Here is a 26,528-nt window from a genome sequence, read left to right as displayed (position 1 = left end):
GGCAGGTAGAGGGCAAAGACTTCACATGCTCCCCCACTCCCAGGCTGATCAGGGTGTGTGGGCGGCGGGCCACTCAAAGTCTCCTGGTCCTGACCCTTCTATCCCTTCCGGGGTGGCCCATGAAGTGGCTCCTCTTCAAAAATTATTGCTTCCCTCAGTTAAACCCTAGTCAGTTTTGTTCATTGTATTAAAATGCAAATAAAGACCAATAGATGCACAGATTAAAATGCTGTCGTGAACAGAAATATATTTTACTATTTACTGTACTATCCAAAGATGAAGATGTGAGTTTGAAGTAGCCAAGTGTCAATTTTGGGGGGGAAAAGAATAATGCCAGTAGAAACTCAGAGAATGAACAAGGCATGTAAAGAGAAAGCTAGCTATGTGTAATATGAGAATTGAGAAACTTTACACTCAGAAAAAATAACAGAAAAGTCAACGCCCCCTCAAAACTATCATACCCACAATGACAAAAGTATTAATGGAAGTACACAGTGGGCTGTACCAAACAGATACCCACTCCTACAGGATATCTGCTCCTACTTCAATAAATGAGACCTTCCTAAGTGTGATAAAATGAAGGCAGCATAGACAGAATGGTGTGCAGAACTAAAAGACAATGGGACTGCAGAGGTGTTCAGGTGTTTATGAACAAACACACTGACATCTAGCTCCCAAAGCAATCCATATGAATGGCTGCACAGTTGAAAACTGAGACGTTTTTAAAATGCCAAGCTTGTGCTGGTGTCCCTGAGAGATAACAAATGAAACCCTACAATGCCAATTTAGTTTGCTTAGGTTCATATTTGTAAAGGTAGCTAGTCATGAGACTGTTCCGCATTGCAAGGTGTACAGACAAGGTATTTAGAAGCCTAGGAACTTTTGAGAATCCCACCGGCATGAATCTGCATCTTTAGGCACCTAAATACCTTTACAAATCCAGCCCTTAGGCCTGGCAAAGCCAAGCAGAGAAATATCTAAATCCCTTTGAAAATCTAGCCCTTAATCCCCCAAAGGTTGTGACCGACACATTAGCTATGACAGGAGCTAGCAGTTCTAACAGTTAACTTTAGGACCCTCGAGCTCATTGAACTTGCAGAGTGGCCAGAACCTGAAAACTAGGATGTCACATTTGGACCTGGGGTCCTTCATATATCATATGTGGAGACTCATGGCCCAAATACTCAGCTGGAATAAATCAGCAGCGTGCCACTGAAGTTAAGGTGGACTAATGCTAGCTGATGCTATGGCTCAGTATACTGACCAAGACTGACCAAATTGCTTTAGCCTGTCAACTAGTCTTACACATTTTAAAAGTCCTCCTAGACCTGTGGTGTCAAGCACTCTTAGGGCTTGTCTACACTAGAGAGAAGATTGACGCTGCCTCATTCCATCTTCTGGGGTTCAGATTAGTGGCTCTAGTGAAGACTCGCTAATTCAAACTGAGAGGGCACCTGAAGTCCTGCTCCTCACGAGGAGTAAGGGAAGTTGACGGAAGCGTGTGCTCCTGTCGACCTCCCGCTGTGTGGACGGTGCCAAAACACAATTTAAGATAATTACGTAGCTTGAAGTTTCATATCTTAAATCGTCTTTCCCCTTTAGCGTGGACCAGGCCTAAGAAACTCACTTTTTCTTGCTGACCGGTGGCAAGCTCTTGCTAACCACTAACCTGCTTTGCCTCCTTAAAATAATTCTCGCCTCATTTTGAGGAATTCAAGGAGAGGTAAAATAATGAAACTTCATTTCTTCTTGGTGCTGTCTGAACACATCTAGAGCCTGACAAAGCTGGTCCTTTGAGGAATGGTAAAAATACACTGAGCAGCCTCATTCACCTGCTGCTGCTTTGAGAGGCACTAGCAGGCGTACTCTCCCTCCGCAACGTTCAGGTATGGACGACAGGCCTGCTCTCTCCTCAGTGTTTCCTGGGACATTGCTCCTGTGGAACTGACAGGTGGAAGGAGGCCGTTCAGTTTCTGACACTCTCCCCCTGGGGACATGGGAACGGGGTGTAAAAAGGAGTGATTCAGATGTGCATATGTAGTAAATGGGAATCAAACTTTGCACACATGTAGCCACTTAAATTCCTACCTGCACTCTTACAGTTCAGTAATCCAATTGCTAAAACCTTTTGCCTGATACTGGCTGGAGACTGGCTACTATTTTCAGATCTTTCTGCCTGGCTTGCTTTTTTTTTTCCTTTTTGTTCTGATAATTTTCCAATGTGATGCCAGCCTTATTAATATAATAAAATAAAATGGCACATTTACTGTCAGCTGTGTTGCCATGGTGCTTGCCTGTGCAAACAGCTGACAGTGACTACTTCAGCCCACTTGAGCTTAAAACCCAGCAAAGAAGAAAATATGAGATTGAGCATTTTATTAACAAGGCATCCGGGAATAATAGTAATGGAGAGCTCCCAGCAGAAGAGGACCAAATATGCTGGGATGCAGCTATTCCTGCATCCTGTATTTTTCTTTTACACCCTACACTGCGGGGGGGGGGGGGGGGGGGGGGGGGGGGGGGGGGGGCAGGGAGGAGGGAGTGCCCGGCTTCAAGATTTTTGGCTTGAGACCCAGCTCTCACTTAAAATTTTAAAACTTTGTGGGGCAGCTCAGGAAAAAACCCAGAGTATCACTGAAGAGACAAACAATCTGTTTAAATACACAGATTTCCCCCTAGAACATTGCTTGGATTTATATCTCCCTAAAAGGGAGTGGAAAGATAGGAGGCCTAACAGTTTTTTGTCCACGAATAAGAGATTTGTTAGTGCAACATGTAATTAGGCTCCCCCCATTATTACTTCATTTACTCAACAACAGATGAAGGTAAAATCATTAATAATTATTGGATCTTAGTATGGTTGCCAGATGGTTTCAACAAAAATACCAGATACACTTGACATTATATCACAATCTACATTACATCTTATTTAGAAAATACCGGACATTTATATTTTCTCAATTTGTTTCCCAAACAGAAAGCTCAAATACTGGACTGTCTGGTTCAAAACTGGACACCTGGCAACCCTAGAACCTACTGATTTTGAAAATTATTATTGCTTTTTCACACCCCCCCCCCCACACACTATACGTAAATAATACTTCATCTGAATCATAAGGCCCATAGCTTAGGCATGCCCTTGAATTCCCTGATGACATTGAGGTGTCACATAGAAGTGTCCATGTGTAATGCTTCCTACTTGGTTATGAGACTGTCCCAACATAGCAGAGAATACTCTGGCCTCATATATTCATGCCTTCTTCACCTCTCAGCTGGACTACATCAATACAGTATACCTCAGGCATGAAGCCTTTAGCACTTAAGTTACAACTAGTACAGATCACTGTAGAGCATCTCCTTAGCAACACGGGCTACTGTGACCACATAAGACCTGTCCTCCATTCTCTGGCTTCCCAAAGTATTCTTTCAAATGACATTTAAAGGCCTCAGTCCTTATCTTCAAATCGCTCCATGACCCGGCCCAGAATGTCGACAAGGTCATCTAAAGCTCCAGGACAAAGCCTACAGTTGACAACTCTGCTCTGGTACAATGAAGCCCTCTACCATGAGCAAAGCTCATCCATGCTGGAGAACGAATTTTCTTAGAGGTGGTCTAAGACTGGAACTAATATCACAAACCTTTGTTACAAGTGCAAGTTAAAGAACAGAGCAGAAGATGTTTTAGCGGAGTGGCAATTATTCCATTTTATAGTTGGGGCAATCTGAGGTACTGAAGGAGGCTCTAGTCTCATTTTATAGACAGGGAAATTGATACACAAGCTAGTTAAAAGACTTGATGAAGATCACACGGTGTCAGTGGCCATCAGGAATACAACCATAATCTCTAAAGCTTGTCCAGTTCTCAGTGCACTCTAGAGGTACGTCTAAACTGCACGTCTATTTGGGATACCGAAGGTATCCTGAAATAGCTATTCCACATCTACACAAGCCACCCATTATTTTGAAATATTTTTCGAAATAACGGGCATGCTATTTCACCATCCCGGTAAACCTCGTTGCATGAGGGATAAGAGATGGCTCCAAATAGTGTGTTATTTTGAAATTTGGTGCTGTGTAGATGCACCAAACTTCAAAATAAGCTATTTTGAAATGGATTTGAGATAAGATACACAATTGTGTGTAGCACAAATTCAAATTGCATATCTTATTTCAAGTTTAGGGTGCTGTGTAGATGCACCCTAGCTGCCTTCATGTACCAAAGTAGGTTATGAATTAATTACCTGTATGACAGCAGGAATCTCAAATCCCCAAACCACGAGTAGAATACATTTGTATACCTAAGCCACTATTTGCAAAGATTAACTTCAAGCTGCACTAGGATGTGTCAACAAAAACACTTTTCTTAGCAACAAAAGGGACTTTGTGCCAAAGTAATGGTTCTACTTCTGTATAGAGGTCAAAAAAAATGGGTGGTCTCTCTGCTCCCTCTGCTGGCTCAGTGTGAGAGCTGTAAGCGATGCTTGAGAACAAATACCTATTACTGTACCTTCCACACATCACATAGAACTCTCTTGCTTAGTTTTTTTTACACAACTCTGAACTGACACTCCTAATTCAGCTTCATATACTTGTTTTATTTAATTCTGATGGTGTACCATTGGACTGACCAGTCTGATTAATAGGGAACCGTTTATCTAACAAAGTAACTAAGGAAATGCATATCCACACCATGGCTGGCTAAAAGTGCAATGGTTTGGAAATAAGCATCAAATTTAGTCCCTCCAAAGTCAGTCATTCAGGAACTATTTTGAGATGGGCTCTAATGAACCTGTTTACTGGAGGAAATCAAAAGGACAGGTCTGATAGTGTTCATGTGGCAAATGATGTTGGCACAAAGAAAATAGCTTTTGTTCCATGTCTGTGTCCTCCACATTGGTTCCTTAGTTATATAAGTGATCGTTCCCCTTCAAATCCTACTGCGTTCCAGATATGGTCTCAATGGCTGATGCCACAAGTATTTACAAGTAAATCTTTATTTGCATTAAAGGGGGGAAAAAAAGATATACAGAAAGGGTACGTCTACACTGTGGGCTAAAGTCGAGTTAAGATACGCACCTTCAGCTATGTTAATTGTGCAGCTGAAGTCAAAGTACTGTACTTCACTTGGGCTTTTGGTGCTGTCTGCTTTGACTCTCGCTTTGACTTCCCTTTCTCCTCGTGAAATGTGGGTTGCAGAAATCACAGTAAGAAGCCTGTTATTTCAAAATTATTTTGAAATAACCAGCTCGCGGTGTAGACATGCACTCTGTTACTTCAAAACATGAGTTATTTCAAAAATAAGCATGCAGTGCAGACATAGCCTACGAAAAGTGGATTCATAAGATACCGTAGTCAACGCCGGGGCCCTGAAAACAGATTCTCAGCTAGGACAAGCAAGGGAATACATCTTGAATCACAGTAGTAGCTTTTATATTTGCTATGGCTCAGGGAAAGCAGCTGGCTGGGAAAGCCTGGATGCAGTGTAAAATATGAAAGCGAAAATCTCTCCTCCAGCTCTGCTTCTACTTGCCCAACAGCAGAGAAGAGGGAAACTGGATTATTTACATTTTTAAAAGTAGGTGGAAATTGATTTTTTTTACATTTTCAAAAGCCATACTGCTGGGTTCACAAGATTACCTTTATATTAGGATAACTTATTGAATAGGCTTATGTGTTAAAAAAACAAAGTTACTTAGTTTCATGTAAGCAGGACAGCATTGGCCTTAGGAAGTTGCACTTCAGATTTTCATAAAATTCTCAGTGTTAGGCTAGATCTAAATATTTATTACACTTCAGTTAGCAACCTAGGTTCTCCTTGTGTTTATGCCTAGTCCGTACCAATATGAGCGTTGAAGCATCTCAGCAGAGATTCACATCTGAATGTAAAAGCCTTTTCCAGTGACCTCTACACAGTAACTCCCATTCGACAAAGTATCTTCAAACTCATTTAAATGGCTACACAGTTGCAACCAGAAAAATCAAATCCTCCAAAAAAATCTTTACATTTCACAAATAGCTAAAAGAGTTGCCTGCTATGAGAAAGGGGCATCAGCAAAACCAAGGTACATGAAACAGAGAGCTTGTAATTATGGCCTATTCATGCTGTGTCAGTCACAAAATCTGATGTGACTTTGCAGATTCAGGGATATTTGGCTTTGTGTATTTCAATTTAGACCAATCCCCCCTGAAAAAAAATTAACATTATACAGACAAAACTGTAAATGCCAACCTGTCCCACCTCCAATCCTGATCTCATTCGCCACCACCGTTAGCCCCGATCCCTTGTTCCTGCAGCTCCTACCCACCAAGCCTCTACTAGAGTATGTATACAGAGGTCCACAACTGCTTTAACAAGTATCTGTAAAGTGATTTGAGGTAGTATTTTGACCACAGATCCAACAGACAGAGGATTCCATACAATTCATATAGACTTTAAAAAAAATCAAGTTAGCATCAGCAATTCTGCATGGATATTTTAAAAACTCATGTTTGGGATTAACATACAAATGGAAAGAACTTTTACAGTGCTCCATGAGTTCTACCCATGGTTCTTTTGACCCAGGGCCCAGAGATGGAAAAAGTAGTACAGTATTTTACATCCTAGGAAACTGCATAACTGTTTGGGTCAAAAGTTGCTAGTTGTCAGAATTGTTGATGAACTTACAAGATTCAGGATAGAAGCTGCCACACCTCTTAATGACCTGAAGGTGTTAATTTCAGTATTTATCAGGTCTCTTTTTTTGGGTGGCTGTATTTGTAAACTAAACTCTAAAGCACAGAGCTAGCTAATTGGGACACACAAGCTATGAGCTCTAGTAAGGATTCCAATTTCCATTATTTCAGCAGAAAAATTCAGGGCTAAATAAAAATAGGATACTTGGTTAAAAAAATAAAAGATTCTCCAAAATGGGGCATTATTATCTGGTGTCGATGGAGGTCCAGATAAGTAATTAAAGATGCATCTACACAGTATTCTGTACTCAAAATAAGATACACAATTTGCACTCTGCAAATTGCATATCTTATTTTGAATCTATTTCAAAATAGCTTATTTTAAAATTTGGCACATCTACACAGTGCCAAATTTCAAAACACCACACTATTTTGGGACATCCCTTAACCCTCATGGAACTAGGATCACCAAAATAGTGCACCCATTATTTTGAAAAATATTTCTAAATAATGGGCAGCTTGTTAAGACGCAGGGTAGTTATTTCTGGATACCCCCAGTATCCTGAAATAGCCATGCAGTGTAGATGTATCCTGAGTTCTCAAAACTGTCTTGAGTTAGTCTACCAGTATAAGAACAGCCATATTGGGCCAGACCAATGGTCCATCTAGTCCAGTATCCTGTCTGCTGATAGTGGCTAATACTAGATTCCCTAGAGGGAGGGAACACAACAGGTCATCCTCATGTGATCCCTCTCCTCACCCATTTCCAGACAAACAGAGGCTAGGGGCACCATTCCTACTCATCCTGGCTAATAGCCATTGGTGGATCTAACCTCCATGAATGTATCTAGCTCTTTTTTGAAGTCCTGGCCTTCACCACATCCTCTGGCAAGGAGTTCCACAGGTTGACTGTGTGCTGAATGAAGAAAAGCTTCCTTTTGTTTTAAACCTGTTGGTCTATTAATTTCATTTGGTGACCCCTAGTTCTTATATTGTGGGAATAAGTAAATAACTTTTCCTTATTCACTTTTTCCCCACACCAGTCACAATTTTACAGACCTCTATCATATCCTCCTCCCCCTTAGTCTCATTTCTATGCTGAAAAGTCCAAGTCTTTTTAATCTCTCTTCACATGGGACCTGTTCCAAACCCCTCATCATTTTTGTGGGTCTTTTCTGAACCTTTTCCAATGCCAATATAGGTGGCCCCCAACTTGCGACACGATAGGTTCCTGGGGAAGCATCGCAAGTCAGGGGTGTCATAACTCGAACCTGCATTTACGATTGGCGCTGTGCGCCATCGTAAATGCGTCCAGGACTTAAGTCGGGGGTTTTTGGTCCCTGCTGCACTTCAGACCATTTATGTAAGTGATGGGGGGGTCGCAAATTATTGCCCTGCTTTGTACTGTTTAATATGACCTAATGGTAGTGGAAAATATGACCAACTGTCCAGCTCTTCTTTGGTGTCTGGTATTGACCTGGACAGTCTGGTATTTCTGCCTCCTGTCCAGTAAAAAAAAATTCAGAAAATACCAGATACCTAAAATGTCCGGTATTTTCTGTTTTTTCCCCCCTGCCAGGAGGCAAAAATACCGGACACCTGGCAACCCTACGACACACTCAGCAACTGGACCCAACCCCCGCCGCCCGAGACCCTCTGCTTACCTGGTTCCGCAGGGAAGCTTCCTTCTGGCTTGACCAAGAATACAAGATGGCCACCGGCAAAAAGCCTAAAGACCTGAGCAAAGGGAAGCAATGCCTTCCCTGGGTCTTAGTGCTCACCCTCTCCTCTTCCTATCCCTATTCTGACTCTACATGCACTTAAAGGGGACATGTTGTTTTAATGCGGTTTTTATTTATTTTTACTTAACTCTAGGGGTCCTTTTTTCTTTTAACAACTTTGGTCTCCCCCCTTTTTTTGGGGGGGTTGGGAGGGGTGTTCAGTATTTTTGGTTAAATCATCTGGCAACCCTAGTGTGCAGCAGTGTGTGGGGCACAGACTGGGCGTGTGAGATATCCACAGAGTGTGTGTGTGTGTTGGATAAGTTTCTGAGAGATGCCATGCTCTGTCATTAAGGGAACTCTATCTTGCTCTGTTGTCTCTCCCCTCACCCTCCGCCTCCTTCTGTACTCCTAAGTCACAGGCTTCAGATAGGAGCAGCTCTGCTGACTGTGTGTCTCCCTCTACAACCCCTGCTCTGCAGAGATGGGGCACAGGAGCAGGGGAACACCCTGACTTCAGCACCCCCCCCCCCCCCCCTCCATCTACTCCCTCCCCCTGCAAAGCTAGCAGGAGAATTAGGAAGCCCCACAGCTGCAGGATGGAGCAAGGTGGGGGACGGGAATCTGAACACAGGCTGCCAGCTGGCTGTAAGTATGCACCTCTGTGAACTAGACAGAAATGCTTAGCAGGCTGGATCTGGGCTCCAGGCCTGAGTTTGCCTACCCCCAGTACAAAGAATATAACGCTACACATTGACTAATGAAGGAGCAATGAAGGCATGACAGAACAATCTGCAGTTATTTATTAGGAAAAGACAAAGTACTGCTTCAACATTCATACTGGACAAACATTAACAAAATCTGAAAAATAAACTAAAAAAAAGTAGGTCCATCATATTGAAGTTGGCTTATGGCAATACAGTACAGACATGTAAATTAAATCCAAACTTCATCCATGCAATCAGGCAAGCAGTAAAGAATTATATACAGTTTTGATGGGGATGGATTACTTTGTAGGCACAATCAATTTGGCCACAATGAAAATACTTAATTACATTAAATCTATTCTGTACATTCAGTAATGAGCAGCTATAAAATGAAAAAATAAATTAAACAATTTACAAGAGATGTATTACAGTTTACATAAAGGTATAATTTAATAGGTTTAATACAAATTTGCAGCACATTATACTTTTTACATCGTATCTTCAGTGTCAGAACAGTAAACAAATAAGCTCAGACATAGGATAAATACAATACAATTGAGTAAGGCAACTGAACTGAAATAAACTCCAAACCAAGGTGAGGAGGGTATGGATTTGATATCCCTTTTGCTAAGGAAATAAAAACTCAGGGTGTGATTTGGTCATGGGAAGGCCTGCAAATGGTAAGGCAAGTGCCTAGCAATTAAGGGTTAAAATACATATGATTAAAATGAAACAAAAACAGATAGTGCTATCAAAATACAAAATATAACTCTTTGCTTATGTTCCATCTCAATCTGGACACCCAAAAACCACAAATTTTCAGGCTCTTGGCGCTGCAAATTTTTTCACATTCCCTACAAAATTCTGTTTAAATGAATCTTTCGTAGTAATGTTCAATCTGAAACTAATGTAACTGGCTTCAGGGCTTTGTATTTTCAAAGCTCTTAAATATCCTTGCTGAAGAGACTGAAATGTGAGCAGGTTAAACTTATTACTTCAGATTAACAATTCAGAAACCCGATTTCAGTTTATTTTCTAGATAAGACTACTGAACAAGTATACCTTTAAAAACTTTAAATACATATTCACAATTTTCAACAAAAATGGCAAATGCAGTAATGCTGTACTTTTTGAAATACAGTGCTCACACAGGATACATAGTATGCCCACAGTAGCCAGTAATAAAACTGTGTCTGCTCTAAGCTACAATGACTAAACATGGAAAAGTATAAGATTAACATTTAATAGTTTTAAAACTTAAATTCTAGAAATGGAAGGTGATTGATCATAAAATGCACAAATTGAATGCATTCTGCTTCACAGAAAGCAGCACAAAGTCAGCCCTGGCTCTTGACTAATGAATTTCAGTGTAAATATATTACAAAGGAAGCTCGATATAAGGCTGAGAGATCTTTGCAAATAGACAAATTTCAAGTCTGTCAAAAGGACCATGCCATAAATACTTTTATTTACAACTTATTTTGATTCTAAATTTTTCAAATGATTTAGCACCAGCAGCAAAATGCAAAGTAGCACTACTATTTTCCCTATCTGAATGACATTTTTAAAAAGAATTTTGGGACCAAATGTTTCATTATTGCTAAGAGTAGTTTCCATTTAAATCAACCGACTACTTAGCAACTAAGACAAGAAGGATTTGGCATTCAATTATATAGTAATACGGTGTTCTATACATATCAGAGGCCTCAGTAGGTAAACTCAGCTTAGAAAACAGGCTTGTTTGCAGACTTTTATGATCTCTATCTTCACGTCTTCTTAACAATATAATTTTAGAATACCATTAAATTTTTGCTGACTATATTGTCAAGAAGAGCCAGATATACCTGAGCAAGAGGGCTTAGTAATATGCACTTAAGCGTTTTGTGGAATATAAGTGGAGAATTACCACTCCACACTGTGAGAAGGCATCTTAATATCCCACATCAGTTCCATATCATAACAAAAACTTCCATAAACCTGATTAAGTTTTTGCAGACAATTAACTGACCAACTCCATTCTTAATTAACTGAAAAATCTACTGTGCTTTAGCCTGAAGAGAAGAAGAATTTTATCTCAAAATTTAACTTCAACTGTATTTATCAAACACTCTTGCTGATTTATTACAGTAAAATACACAGCTAGGTTATCAATATTTAAGTATTACCCTCAATATTTTGTTTAAATTCCTTAATACCAACAAATCCCAACAACTCTTCACATTGCAGGTTTTCTAAATATATGGATGTGGGAAATAAAAGAAATTTTTGTTTTAGGTGAACATGAACATAAACAGCCAGTTTCATTGCCTATTAATTTAGATGCAGGAGAAAGTGGGTTACACCTATTTAGCTGCACTGGTTCAACCTCAATACTTTGTTTTGCTTGAAGTGATCGGTAACAGGACCATCTTGCTTTCAATTCTGTTACCAACTAAACGAATCAGTCTCTTTACGATACCAGCAAATCATTTACAGAGGTTATACAATAAATGAGTTATTTACAAAACAGTAAAGGCATGAAAGTAAGATTATATGATGAATAAATATAACAAGACATTTATTAGTCTTTAAAGAGCACAACTTTGCTCTAAGTGCAAGCACCTTGAAATACTTTCAAAAAGTTAAACTCCCACAGATACATTTCCTAATGTTTAAAAGTAAGTTACTGCCCAATTATTCAGAACGGGCCAGCTTTGTAAAAATACACCACCACATTTTTGGAACTTTACTGAATATCTACATTAGTTCAGGTAGAATATATAAAAAAACCAACAAAAGCTGTTTATTCTCATCACACTAAAAAGACAAGGAATAACCTTGCATCTATATACAGAATGATACTACCAATCACTTGAATGCAATAGACGTAGACTGCTCAATAAAACTAATACTTAGGCAAAAAAATATTACTGAAGGACCAGAATTGTCAAGCATTTCTTAAGTCTCCCTTAGAGATTGAAAACTGTTAACAGTTTGGCCTCTTAACTCTCTCAATACCAGAAGTTTAAATAGCACTAAGGTCTTTTATGAAGCATCAATACCACATAAGTGTTTTGGTGATGCATGTATGTCTCTGAAAGTACAAATGCTCTTAATGGCATAAAAGGGGGGAAAATGATCCGTTTAGAGTCTTTAAGTTCCTAAATTCTAAATGGAATGATGCTTTATAGAAAAGTTGTTTATACAAGTGGCAATACTATTAGATTCAGTAAAAGAAGACTTAAAAAAACCATAATGCCAAGATTCTAGATTTGGTCAAACTTAAAGGTCCAAAATATGTAGGCAAAAAGGAGTTGCTTAACATTCAAAATGCAGTTACCTTAAGCACAACTGGAAAGGTGTTGAGCACGGGTAGAGGTTTGTCAGCCATACCAACAGGCCCATGATATCTTCATACAAAATGAAATGTCTGATCTAGAAATCGCCTGTACTGTATTTGTGGGGCTAAAAATAAGCGGAGACAATGACATGCTAAACCCTCTGACATAATGCATAGACTAATTGAAACGGGAGGGAGAAGGAGGAAGGGGAGAAACTGGTAGGCGTAACCACCCCAGCAAAAATAGACTAGCTTGTCATGACGAGAGGGCAGAGAGCTCAGTCATCTTGACAGATGTAGCAGTTTGTCTAAAAACACTGATACAATTCTTGTCCACAACTACAGTAGTCAGTTTGGGGTGCTAAGTTCTTGCTCGTACCATGTATGCTCTTACATCAAGTTGCAGTACCAGCAAAACAAACATCACTGGTACCATGTGAGAAATTCAAGGCACATGCTTTCAATCTGACACACACTACATTCAGAATGAGCTTGGCCTTTTTCTTTCAAGGGGAAAACCTCTTGAAGAAAGTTGTTCCCTGCTTGAGAAGTCAGCTGTAGCCATGAGGATCCATAAGCTTACAAAGAAAGTTGTTGCACTTCTTCTGCCTAGTATGTGACAGCTTATTTGAGTTGTCTATTAAGCTCTAAATAGTGGAGACACAAAGAAATGCTAAATGTGAAGGTAAAAGCGCTGAACTTTTGAAGCAGTATGTAGAATGAATCTACTTAAGCTATTCACTCTAAAGGAAGTTAGCCTTTTAGCCCTGGCAAGATTCCTTTGAACTATATACAAAGGTGTAGATAAAGAAATTTAAAGATACTCTCACTGCAAGTAGAAATGGTCTGCGACCCCTTTAAAGATGCAATCAATCTTTAGAAACTCTGATGACAAAAGGTTGGTTTGTAATTTTTTTTCCCAAAAAGAATGAACCCTGGCAACTATGCCTGAATACACTCTGGCCACCGGCCTGCCCTCGCCTATTAGAATGAATCTCAGTGGATGCAGCGGAAGGCTAGAAGGCTTTGCTGGTAGTCTCCTGGAGGAATTGTAGGGTTGGGGTAAGAGGAAAAAGCAAATGAATTATGCTGAAGAAACTAAGAAAGCCAAACAGACTTTTTCAAAGCTGAAGGCAAGAGATATACAAAGGCAGGACCGGTATCTAATTTCTCAGGAGGAAGATCAATAGCATACATGTACAGTAATTCAGCTATTCAAGAATTACTTATGAATGCATTCCTAACATATGTCCATGTTAATGTCCAAATATATCTATCATGAGCTATAATACATTGATATTTCTTGAATTTATCAAGATCATTTCTCAGACTGGCTTGCTACAGAACTGGAAAAAAGACTGTAGCTAAATTTACTTTCAATATTTTCAGTAGGTTCAATAGATAACCTACTTCTACATATTGCTTCAAAAGTTCATGCTCCAGGATGTATGTGAAAGAAGAAATCTATGACAATGGATATGGACCAGCACTAAAATGTTTCTTGCCTAGCTATATGACATGGTGCTGAAGTACTAAATCTCTAGCCCTCAAAAAAGGCAAGCATCTGGGGTGTGAAAAATAATCTTTGTGAAAAGTTCATAGAAAAAAACAAGTCTAAATTACTTCTTCCTACTACTGATTGTTAATACCAACTATACAACTAGCTTTTTCACTGATTCATGGTAAAACAGCAACTTACAAAAAGACACTTTACCCCAAGCTATATTAACTTCACAAATGGATGTTGCCTTCACTCAATGATAGTATCATTTCTAGAACTACATTTCTTTCCAGACTGAACCCTCAATTTAAAAGTCTTCAAAATGAAAGTTAAGCTTAGGCACTCAGTAACAATGAAACTGTATTTGAAGTTGAAACTCCTCTAGGTTGAATTAAATGGCCATCGGCTTCTCTTTGCAACCTCTCCAATTAAAAAGTCACTGTAGTTCAGGACTTCTTAATGGAGTTCAACTAATGCTCCCTCCCCAAAAAGCCCCAAAGGGGGATTCTCTCCCTATCATCTTTTGTCCTGTGTTTGCACATTAGTTGGAAAGGCAATATGGCTAAGAATATCAGATGCTGCTGTAATGCAGCATATCCACGTTCTGGAATACTTACTCATTTACTTGATTTAGAGTCTTATCCATTTAAACATGTTTAAATTCCAAACAGATCAATGAGCTAGTCCGATACAGCCTTTTTTAAATGCATACACAGGAAACACTTAATATTAACTAACTTACTGCAAAACTGGGTATTTCTTCTGAGGCACATTAAAATAATACACCGACGCACACATAGTTGGCTTAACTTCTGAAATGAATTCTCTAGCCTAAAATCTTTATCTCCTGGCTGCTGCAATACTTAACACAGTAAAGTCAATTCTGTAAAATAGTATGAGTGTACAGTATGACGACAAAACAAAGACTAGTTTCAAAATATGGAGTTTATCCCAAGGTCACTGTTTGCAATAATAGGAATTATTTAACCAAGTATACTAAACACTGGTCCTTTTGACTCTGCAATACAAACTCTGGAACTACAAAAACAAACTTCCAACTCTAAGCAAGATAAATTAAAATAATCAAAGGTCTGAGATTAATTTATTAGCACTGAAATATTTTAAGATTAATTAAATGAAAGACTAAATATTTTCAAATTGGTAGAGGAGGGATGAAATCTGTACAAGTTTATTTACAAAGAACCAGAATTAAACTGTAGTACTATTATTTTAGTCCTGGGCCTCTTTTGAGTAGATAGCCATCAGAAATCTTTCCAGAGTGTGTCACAAGTAGGAGGAGAATGAAATCAAAATTATTTAGGATTTAAAATGTAAGGTAATGGAATTTTGTTATGTCAGATGCCTTTTGTAAAAGCTTGCTGTTCCTTGAATCATGAATCTAAATCCAAAAGCATCTTCCCAAAATACCCTATCTACCTTCAACAAATGAACTGGACAACTGTGTAGCTTCACAAGAGTACAAATATGTGGAAATGCAGCAGTAGCTGCTCTTCTTTGTATTTTCACTTAATATTATTGGCTAAAAACAAATATTTTCCCATTAGATATAAAAATTCTGCAATTATTGGAACATAATTAAGCACTGTAACACTTTATACTGAGAAATAATCTTCTATGCTACATTGCTTTGCTTTCTGTTGATGGCACTTCGGTGTTTACAGGTCAATTGTTTTAAAAGTACAAGGGAAATTCTGCTTAGTACAATGCAGTAAACGAGACTAAAACATACTAATCAAAATAAACCACTTTCATCAAATTATCTAGAAAAGATACTTGCTTAACATTAAAGGTTCATGTTTAAGTCTACACTATTGTAAGATTAAAACTTAAAAGGGCTGGAATTCTCTCTTTAGGAAGCTTGTTTTTCAGAGGATGTATTGCATTTTAGAAGTTCAAAACTGGCTACAATCACTGGAAATCATAAGGCAAAATCGACAGGTATTTCACTTAAAAATGCCTTACGTAGCAAGATCCCATTCCCTTAATACAGTAATAGCCAGCAGTTTACCACTTAAATTTAAGAACTGCAGCAAAACTGCTGTTTTTTTCCTTTGGTTCCCATTGACTTAAACAATGTAGTAATAATGCCATCCAGGTGGAAAACAATTCAGTGTAATGGCTTCCAGTAATTCAGCTAAAATTCGGCAATCCAAGAAGAGCACCAACAGCTCCAAAGTAACCCTGTCAAAAAAAAAAAAAAAAAAAAAAAAATAATTATTCCAAGTTTCAACACTACATTAAAATTCAGCATTCAGAAATACCTTCTTAGCCACAACAGAGTACTTGGAACGCCCACATTAAGTATGAAGAATATACATTTGTAATAGACGTTTACTGGAAGTACTCAAAACTTAGCTTCCTTCATTTGTAAAAACAGCTAATATATTTCTAAGGCACATAACAGTGGTATCTGAACACACATCAAAACCAAAGGCTTTTCAGAAAAGCTGACAGATGCTGGCTGACCTCTGAACTTCAACATCCACATGGACGTTACCTCTAATGCAATAGCTCAGCACGTCTTCTCTCAACTCGCTACCTTAAGTTTCTCAAAAGTATTCTCCAGGACTGAACAGAGCAAGCTGTACCCTGGACTGGATTTTTAGGCTGCATATAGACAAACACAAGAACCACCTCACTAATAAGGATGTAAAAGTACAACAGTTCCAACGGTTAATCGATAAGTGAATGCTTAACTGTTTCCATTACAGTTACATGGCAGCTCTAGAGAATAGCCCACTGCAAAACTGGCCCTGCTCTTGGGGAGCTAGCTGTCACCCCGTGCTGTGGTTTCTGCAGTATAAAAGTTATACTGCAGAGCCTGCAAAGTGTGTAACTGTTCGGAATTTTCATGGTTACCTTTTATAACAATTTTTAGTCCAACTCCCTATCCACTTCCTAAAAAAAGCATCAGTAATTAGGACAGCTCCCAACCTTTCCAGATATTAAAGCAAGCTGGTCAAGAGCAGCAAAAATATCCAATGGCACTTTGAGCTGCTATCATATTATATCCCGCAGGTGTGCTTTAAGCTTCAGCAAGATAATGTTGCACCACAGAGCTGGAAAGAATTAGGGATGCTAGCAAATGTCTGTTTTTGTAAACATGTAACTGCTGGATTTTTTTCTGCACTTACACGTTTACATGCAAGGGGGCAGGTGGGAGCTGGTGCTCACGGGGAGTCGGCTTTTAAGACAGCTCCCCATGAACACCAACTCCCACTTGCCTCCCCCCGCCCCGCATCACCACCCTACTGTATGGGAAGGGAGGTGAGGCGGCAGCTCTGCAGGAACCTGTACATGGAGGGAGCCAGCTTGAATGCTGGCTTCCCAAATGTACAGTTTCCCCCCCCCCCCCTCCCCCCATGCTGCTGCCTCTCTGAGGGGAAGTGATCAGGAATATTAAACATGGATTCATGAAGGGCAAGTCATGCCTGACCAATCTGATCAGCTTCTATGATGAGGTAACTGGCTCTGTGGATATGGGAAAGTCAGTGGATGTGATATACCTTGACTTTAGCAAAGCTTTTGATAGTCTCCCACAATATTCTTGTCAGTAAGTTAAGGGAATATGGATTGGATAAACGGACTGTAATATAGACAGAAAACTGGCTAGACTGTCGGGCCCAACAGGCAGTGATCAACAGCTTGATGTCAGGTTGGTGGTTGGTTTCAAGTGGAGCGCCCCAAGGATGGTTCTAGGACCAATTTTGTTCAACATCTTTATTAATGACCTAGATGAGGGGATGGATTGCACCCTTAGCAAGTTCACAGGTGACACTAAGCTAGGGGGAGAGGTAGATATGCTGGAAGGTAGTGATAGTGTCCAGAGTGACCTGGACAGATTAGAGGATTGGTCCAAAAGAAATCTGATGAGGTTCAACAATGACAAGTGCAGAATCCTGCACTTGGGACAGAAGAATCCCAAGCATTGTTTGGGGACCGAATGGCTAAGTAGCAGTTCTGCAGAAAAGGACCTGGGGATTACAGTGGATGAGAAGCTGGATATGAGTCAACAGTGTGCCCTTGTAGCCAAGAAGGCTAATGGCATATTAGGGTGCATTAGGAGGAGCATTGCCAGCAGATCCAGATAAGTGATTATTCCCCTTTGTTTGGCTCTGGTGAGGCCACATCTGGAGTATTGTCTCTAGTTCTGGGCCCCCCACTATAGAAAGGATGTGGACACATTGGAGAGGGTCCAGCAGAGGGCCACCAAAACGATAAGGAGGCTGGAGCACATGATCTATGAGGAGAGACTGAGAGATTTTGGTTTGTTTAGTCTGCAGAAGCGAAGAGTGAGGGGGGATTTGATAGCAGCCTTCAGCTTCCTGAAGGGAGGTTCCAAAGAGGATGGAGAAAGGCTGTTCACTGTAGTGATGGATGGCAGAACAAGGAGCAATGGTCTCAAGTTACAGTGGGAGAGGTCTAAGTTGGATATTAGGAAAAACTATTTCACTAGGAGGGTGGTGAAGCACTGGAATGGGTTACCTAGGGAAGTGGTGGAATCTCCATCGTTAGAGGTTTTTAAGTCTCGGCTTGACAAAGCCCTGCCTGGGTTGATTTAGTTGGGATTGGTCCTGACTTGGGCAAGGGGCTGGACTTGATAGCCTCCTGAGGTCTCTTCCAGCTCTATAATAAGCAGCTCTGGGGGAGATGTTGCTTGTGGGGAACTGGCATAAAAGCTGGCTCTCCACATGCTGCTGCCTCTGATAAAAATGCACCAGCACAGGGAGTCGGCACACAAAGGGAGAATGCTTGAAGGCCAGATTCCCGTTTGTACAGTCTCCTGCCTGCCCCTCTATCAGAGGCAGCAGCGCAGGGGACAGGTAGCTCTCTGGGAGCTGATGCTCAGGGGGAATCTGGCTTATAAGCTTAAAGCTGGCTCCCCCTGAGCACTGGCTTCTGCCTGCCGCCCCCCCCCCCCCCCCGCACGCTGCTTCCTCTGTGGGAGGCAGTGTGTGTGTGGGGGGGAGGACTGGGTGATACAGAGGCAGCAAGGGGGAAGGTGTGTGTAGCTGTTAGGATTAACTGATGAGCCCAGGCTTATCGGTTAATCACGTAAATGACTACACACTAACATCTGTAGAAAGAATATCCATATTTGGTTTGTTGGACCTCTCTGCAGCAATTAGTGACATTAAACAAATATCCTTGTACTGTCTTCGAGAAGTACAGGGAGAAAAGAAAAACCTGAAGTCCTTCCCTTGGGATTCACCCCTATCAGATCAAACCTAGAGAACTGACATAGGCAACTATTTCTTCCTCACTCTCAACTATAGATTCGCACAATAATAGGTACTAACCCACACATCATATAAAAGTGAGAAACTCTTGAGAGAATAGCTGAGACAATCTAAGAGGAAGTGCCAGTGGTATGTAGAAGACACCCAGCTCTATATCTTCTGGAATTTTCAGTACCTTGCTGAAATTTGTTAAAGCTGAACCTTGTAAAAACTCAGAGTACGCAGGGTGAAACAGAGAAGCACTGCAATTGAACCGTATTCCCTTACATCTTCAACTCCTGAGAGCATCTGCCTTCAAATTAAGATAGTCCAAGCTATCTGAATTCCTTTAAATGACAGTAGCTTCCATGGAAAAATGCCTATTTGGACAAGACACAGACCTAGTCATTCATTTTGATTTATGTATTAATTCCTAGATAAGTTCAATATCAAACTGTGTGGCAGATGCCGGATACACTGAAAGGTTTCACTTGATAGAAAGCAAAGCAAAACAATATTCTAGAGCTTTCCTCTTCAGTCTCCTATTCAAAGTCCCCTGATGTGAATGCCATTAGTTACTGCTCCCCCTTCATAAATGAAATGCTGTAACAGCTATTCCACCAGAACACCATAATGATCCACCTCAATACAGGAGACAGACTCCAGAACTCACTGATGCAAAATACCACAAAACTAAACTCACAAATAAATCCATTTTTCTTACTTATCTTACCTTCTGTTTTCTTATTCATACTTCTCAATCATCACATAAAACCAACTATTTCTCTATAGGTTAAGAAGAATAAGAGAAGTGATACTACTGTGTTTCATAAATATTGCACGGTGACCGGATGCAACAGGTATGGGGTAATATGAAATAGGTATCAGGGATTAAGGATAAAGCGCAACACATACATACATAGCTTACCTCATGTTCTAGGAACAAGGCCTTCAACTGGCCTTTTGACCAGTAATCCAGTGCATATGCAAGAAGCTTCATTGACAAAGTGTTCACACGCAAAAAGTTGCCAACAAAGACAACTCTGTTTATTTTCTAAAAAAGGAAAGAAAACAGTAGGAGTCAAGTTTCCTCACTGTCGAGTGCAGCTTTAAAAAGCTAGGATGAGAAGAAAACAGTTTGTCACAAAAAGGATTAAATTTTGAATGCTTCAGAGCAGAGAGGAAGAATTAGGTATGTAAAGCGACTAGTCAACTACGCTATAAGCATATGTTTATTGGGTAGTTGAGTAGTGACTCGACTATTTGCATCCCCTCTCTCTGAGGCAGCAAGGGAGGCAACAGGGACAGGGGAAAGGAGGGGTGTGTGAAGAGCCACCTTAAAAGAGCACTCTCTCGGGGAGGGGGCGGGGGAGAAGCAGGGGAGGCAGAGGTGCAGTATCTGGGACCAGGTGCCAGCTGGGAATCAGCCAATTCCCAGCTCATGCCCAGTCACAGATGCTGCGCTTCTGCTTTTTAAATGTATTAAGAGCCTGGCAGCTCTTAATGCATTTAAAAGGCAGAGCCACAGCAGCTCTGTAGTTTCCCCCCCTTATCGACTAATTGAGTAGTCAATGGAATTTCCATTGACTACTCGATTAGCTGATTATCCCTACCCTATGACAAAAGATAAATGCACATAAGTCAAATGTCAGAAATATTAACACACAAACCTGTAGGGAAACTCATTAATGGATTTAAAAGTAGCCAAGAGTGTGGAATTGACGTTCATATGCAAATTTTACACGGTTTCCTATGGCTTGAATAAATACATTAACAGGATGGTCCATTATAAAACCAATCTTCCTTACATTTATAGAATCATAGAGCTGGAAGAGAGCTCAGGAGGTCATCAGTCCAGTCCCTAGCCCAAGGCAGGACCAATCCCAACTAAATCAACCCTCACTGACATCAAAAGCTAAGTATGGGACACTTCCAGACTCATTAGCACCTGCAATACAATTGACAGGTACATGTTTTCCCCTCTTCTTTTTCTGTTACAAATTCTGATAGTCCCCCTTTTTTCTCTACTCAAGCTCATCTGAAGAGTGGGTTTTGCCCACGAGAGCTCATGGTACTATATATGTGTGTGCGCGTGCGTATGCGTCAAACTCTAAGGTGTCACAGGACTACTCGTTTTTAAATCAAACACATTTATTCTTGGTAGAGCAAGACTTAATGCCTTCATAGCCCTGTACAATGCTGCTTGATCCATATGCAACAAGGCAGCACTGTAAAGAAGCCGAAGACAGTGAGACAATCCAGATGTTCATTTCTTCTTCAGCTGTTAATGAAAGCATGGTATTGTAGCTTATAGGGCTAACCTGCTTGCCTATTGATATATTTTCTTATTTCCTTACTGTTTTAATTATATGATTATTATAATAGATTACAACAGGTAAACAATACAGTAGCAGTAAGATAGGTAAACAGTAGCTTGGCTGTAACGGCAAGGGACCTACAGCTCACATCCTGTATGTTGAACTAAGGCAATACATATATCTGGGACCATTCACCTAGATAAAGTCAATGTGAATATATTCAGGACTTTTCACTGGCCATTGGGAGCTGCAAGACTATGCTGGGGTGGAGGCAGTGTACAAAACCTGCCTCCCCTGGACTTGCAGCTGTTCACAGAAAAACAGGGCCCTATAGCGACTTTTCTGAGCGGCGTGCAGGACGGAGCAGGCAGGGAGTTTGACTGGGACTCCTGCTGCACCCAGCAGGCTGGATCCAGTGGCTTGGATTCAATCAGTGGGCCATATTTGCCTGGCCTTGTACTCAGGTTTGGGCAAAAAAACCTTACTAGCCAGAGGCAGATATGAAAGAAGAGGGAAGAGAATTCCCAAGAGTGATATCAAAACACAACATCCAGATGCAAAACTCACACTGTCCACCTCCTAAAGGAGGGGGGGAAGGAGTAAAGATGCTTGGATTTCTAACGATGCTGTGCTGCAAGTCTCCAAAGAGGATCCATATTTCACACAGGTTTTTGGCTATTAGGTGACTATTTAGGAATTTACTCTAGCTCAGCTACTGGAAATTGGAAAATGCTTTTCCTCATCCAGAGCTTGCAGTGAAGGAAGGCAGGTTTCTGCTACTCTGTACCTCAGCTACCAAATTCGCTCCTTTGATAACTAGTTTCAGCGTATTCTTCATGTTTTGATCAAAGATGCTTGGCTCTTTGGAGTTTTAATCCACGTTTATAATTCTGACGTTATCAGCAAAGTTCTGAGAAGGTAGACAGATGATGGAGCAATTTCTAGGAGACTCAGGACTAGTGCACTAATTTCACATAAATTAACATTTTAAAAGTTAACTGTGAAATAAGTTAGAAGCTTAATTTTAAAAATAGTTAGCTTGAATTCTGCAAGAGCTTGAATTCTGAATTGGCACCACCTTTGTTAATGATTACAAAGTCAACTCTCAAGCCTTATGAAACTTTCCAAAAGGTACTAAAAATATTCTGAACTGATACCCAGTTGATAGAATCAAACTGCCTCAGCTAAAAATTTGATAAAGGACTTGAAAGCTGTTTTATTCTACCAGTCCTCCCAGTGACTGCAAGCCACCACTCTACGCATATGAAATTTTGATTTCCCTCTTCCATCCCCAACAAAGAGTGTTTACCTCATTTACTGCACACATCCGTGCTATAGATCCAATATTATTGGTGATTGTAACCAGTGTAGCTCTAGCCAGGTCTTCTTTACTAACAGATTCTCTCTTCTCTTTGTAGATCATGTTCCCAAAACTGGAGAGAGAGGGGGGGGGGGGGGGGGGGGGACCCAAAGTGATATATGTGCGTTTACAATAGGGTGAGAATACAGTTTCTATGCTATAGTGGAAATTTCAACTCCTGTTTATCCTACCCTTAACTGACCCTCTTTTCTAATGATTACTGAACATAGTAATTTGACCACTGAGATTGTTACGGGTTATGTATCTATCTGCATCCATTCCCTAAAAACAAATACATTTCCGCCCAACATTTTAAGACGAGTCCACAGGAGTTAGATCTTTCTGATTACCCTACAGAATTTCATGAAGGAGCAGCTTAAATCACAGCTAAACAACATTAATCCATAGCACTAGCCAGAATAAGTGAAAGTAATTCTGAGCCCTAACTGATATATTCTGCAGCTTCTGAGAAGCCAGCCTCACTTCTTCACTAAACAAGACTATTTTGCACCAATTTTGCCTTTAGGAGCCTTCTAGAAATGCATATTACCAACACAAATATTGCAAGTATAAAAGTAAAACAGCCATGGAATTTAAAGTGACTATGCAATCAAAAATCATACAGGTTTTTATTGATGCTGCCACAATTCTATTTTTCCTGGAACTTAGGAATTTTGCCTTGCAGCTGGCTCTACATAAAACTTTAATATGGAGATATACCTATTTCTCCGAACTGGAAGGGACCTTGAGAGGTCGTCTAGTCCAGTCCCCTGCCCTCCTGGCAGGACCAAGTACCATCCCTGACAGATTTGCCCCAGATCCCTAAATGGCGCCTTCAAGGATTGAGAACTCACAACCCTGGGTTTAGCAGGCCAATGCTCAAACCACTGAGTTATCCCTCAACTTCATCTCATATCCCTACTTAGTATTTTGACTGTGCACTGCCTATGGTCTCTTTCTGGCTGAAAGAAAAGAACTCTCCCCGTTTTTACATGGAGTGGCTGAAGCCAAGTTGTGGAACATGGAATTAACAGCACTATTTAAGCATCCCAAGCCCTTTGAAATTAAAGTCACTTGCTGTTTCAAAAGGAGGTAAAAAGTGGGAGTAGGGAGCATACAAACTGCAACTGAGGGCACGTTAAAAAAAAGCGCCAGAAGTAAGATCTCCCTGGGGACGGACAAGACCTATTTAAAGAAAAGAAATGCATGAAACCATAGAAACAGTATTCAACTTTTCACTTCCAGGACTGATAAACCCATTTTTACTTCATACTAAATGCTAGTTTCAAGTCTATGTTATTTTCATTCTTCAGCTCCACCCTCATTCCTGCTTCAATGTAAATAGCTGCTGCTCTATTAGCCGCCAACTAATGAGCAAGTTGAACAATGAGCAGAACAAAGTATTAACCCTTTGCCACTGGAGGATTCCCAATTCTCACACTTGCCATCCCACCATCCTGAGACAGGTGTTGCAATTATGAAATCTTGTGCTGGCTAGCAACTGTACTTGATGAAAGCTAAGGAAATAACAGCAATATAACTAGAATGACTGAATAGTCAATTTGAATGTTTAATAGGGTAGAACAAACATACAAATAAACCACCATGAAGAACTACTTTGCAGTCTAGTATTCAAGTGCTGGATCTGAGTTTTAGAGCTGATAAACAGATGTAATTAATTTGTAGGACTTTTAAAGCTGAAGATATGCATCTGTTATAATTACAGTACTTTTTTGAAAATAAAACCTGGGTTTCCAACTTATTAGTAACAAGCTGACTATATGCAGCCAGATGGAACCCTGCTTTTGGTTCATCTAAGACTATAACAGCTGTATTAGATTTTGTGGGTAAATTAAGCCAATGACTACAATAAGATCACCAAAAAAATATTTCCCTAATTGAAGAGTCCACTTGCTAGCAACTATACCAATGTAAGTATGTTTATAATTAATTTACTGGTGCCGGTTGAATGTTTCCGAGATGCTGTAGAACAAACATGGTTACATCAAAAGGGTTTGAATAGGTGCCTGACTGGTTATCCTAAAAGGTATCACAGTGAGGAAACGCCCAGACAGCAAGAGCACTACAGGCAGTCCCCGGGTTATATACAAGATAGGGACTGTAGGTTTGTTCTTAAGTTGAATCTGTATGTAAGTTGGAACTGGTGTCCAGATTCAGCCGCTGCTGAAACTGATCAGTTTCAACAGCGGCTGAATCTGGATGCCAGTTCTGACTTACATACAGATTCAACTTAAGAACCCCAGGCATCGCCAAGTCAGCTGCTGCTGAAACTGATCCGTGGCTGATTCCAGGAAGCCCGGGGCAGGGGCTTCCTGTAGTCAGCCACTGGTCAGTTTCAGCAGCGGCTGACTTGGGGATGCCTGGGGCAGAGCAGCTTGGGTGCTGCCGGGTTGGTCCAGTAGCGCCCAGAGCGGCGCTACGGGACCAACCGACAGCGCCCCAGCTGCTGTACCACAGGCGTCCGGAGAAAAGCCGCGGAGCACGGGGGCAGCGGGACAGCCCAGATGCGCCGTGGCTGTCCTGCTGCCCTCGGGCTCCGTGGCTTTGCTCTGCTTTGCTCCCCGTCTCCCTGGTCTGCAGACCAGGGGGATGGGGAGCAAAGCGGCGGAGCACGTGGGCAGCGGACAGCCCAGACGTGTCTGGGCTGTCCGCTGCCCGCGTGCTCCGCGGCTTTGCTCCCCGTCTCCTGTCCGCAGTCTCCCCGTCTCCTGTCCGCTGCCCGCGTGTTCCGCCGCTTGTCTCCCCGTCCCCCTGGTCTGCAGACCAGGGAGACGGGGAGCAAAGCAGAGCAAAGCTGCGGAGCACGCGGGCATCGGACAGCCCAGATGCGTCTGGGCTGTCCGCTGCCCGCTGCCCGCGTGCTCCGCCGCTTTGCTTCCTCTCCCTGGTTTGCTGGAGACCAGGGAGAGGGCCCCGTTCGTAACGGCGGATCCGACATAAGTCGGATCCGCGTAACTCGGGGATTGCCTGTACTCTCAAAACATTCCAAATAGCCAGTAAAGAAGTTGACAAATATTTTCATGAATTCCTCCTCCTCTCCCACGCCCTCCCCCTTCTATGTCTGCCTGTTCTTACCTGTGCGTATTCTGTGCAGGAAATTGTTTCTTTTAAATCTGTACTCAATGTTCATTTTATTTTCCAAAAACCAAAAATTGAGTTAAGGACCCACACGATGCTGGGTAAATCTTCTAGTAGTTAATAAGCAAGTCTCTTGCTTACCTAGATGCTACCGCCCATCCTGGCAAGCCAAAACGCTCATAGTCTCCTCCGTAGATATCCCGGACAAGCTTGTCAGCATGTGTACTGTCCCCTTTGGATGCCATTTCAAGAGCTTCTTCAAAACTTTCACAGCCAGTCAACAAACTGCATAAACCCAGAAATGTCCCTCCACCTAAACTAATGAAAGAAAAGAATGACTTTAAACTACATTCTTATACAGTGAAACAAAATAATCTAGAAACGCATTCCTTCAACAAAAATACTGTTCTGTTTGCCTTCTTGCTCAGAGGTTGGTATTGCTTAGCAAAGCCATCAACTGTAAATCATGGCAACAATGTTTACAAAGGCATCAGCTTAACTATGCACAAATTATCAGAGGCAGCAGCACTGGGTGACAGGCAGCTGGTCCACAAAGGGAGCTGGCTTTTAAACGGGCTCCCCTTGTAGACC

At 41.1% G+C, this 26,528-nt stretch overlaps 1 protein-coding gene across 4 annotated transcripts in view; it reads right to left on the bottom strand.

The window, feature by feature from the left end:
• Positions 1 to 9,178: 9,178 nt before the first annotated feature.
• PANK3 (pantothenate kinase 3) overlaps positions 9,179 to 26,528 on the bottom strand; it is a 34,505-nt gene continuing 17,155 nt past the window's right edge. For all 4 annotated transcript variants that reach the window (XM_075900169.1, XM_006115753.3, XM_075900168.1 and 1 more), the window contains 4 exons: positions 26,079 to 26,255; positions 22,788 to 22,911; positions 20,089 to 20,214; positions 9,179 to 16,122 (listed from right to left, as the gene is read on the bottom strand). In XM_075900169.1, coding sequence (XP_075756284.1) covers positions 16,072 to 16,122; positions 20,089 to 20,214; positions 22,788 to 22,911; positions 26,079 to 26,255 — 478 coding nt within the window. In that variant the 3' untranslated portion in view covers positions 9,179 to 16,071. The remainder of the gene's footprint in view (positions 16,123 to 20,088; positions 20,215 to 22,787; positions 22,912 to 26,078; positions 26,256 to 26,528) is intronic.

The sequence above is a fragment of the Pelodiscus sinensis genome, chromosome 17, assembly GCF_049634645.1.
Source record: "Pelodiscus sinensis isolate JC-2024 chromosome 17, ASM4963464v1, whole genome shotgun sequence".
Taxonomy (NCBI): Eukaryota; Metazoa; Chordata; order Testudines; family Trionychidae; genus Pelodiscus; species Pelodiscus sinensis.
Note: the sequence above shows the minus strand (reverse complement) of the source record. Positions and strands in the feature narration are given on the sequence as shown.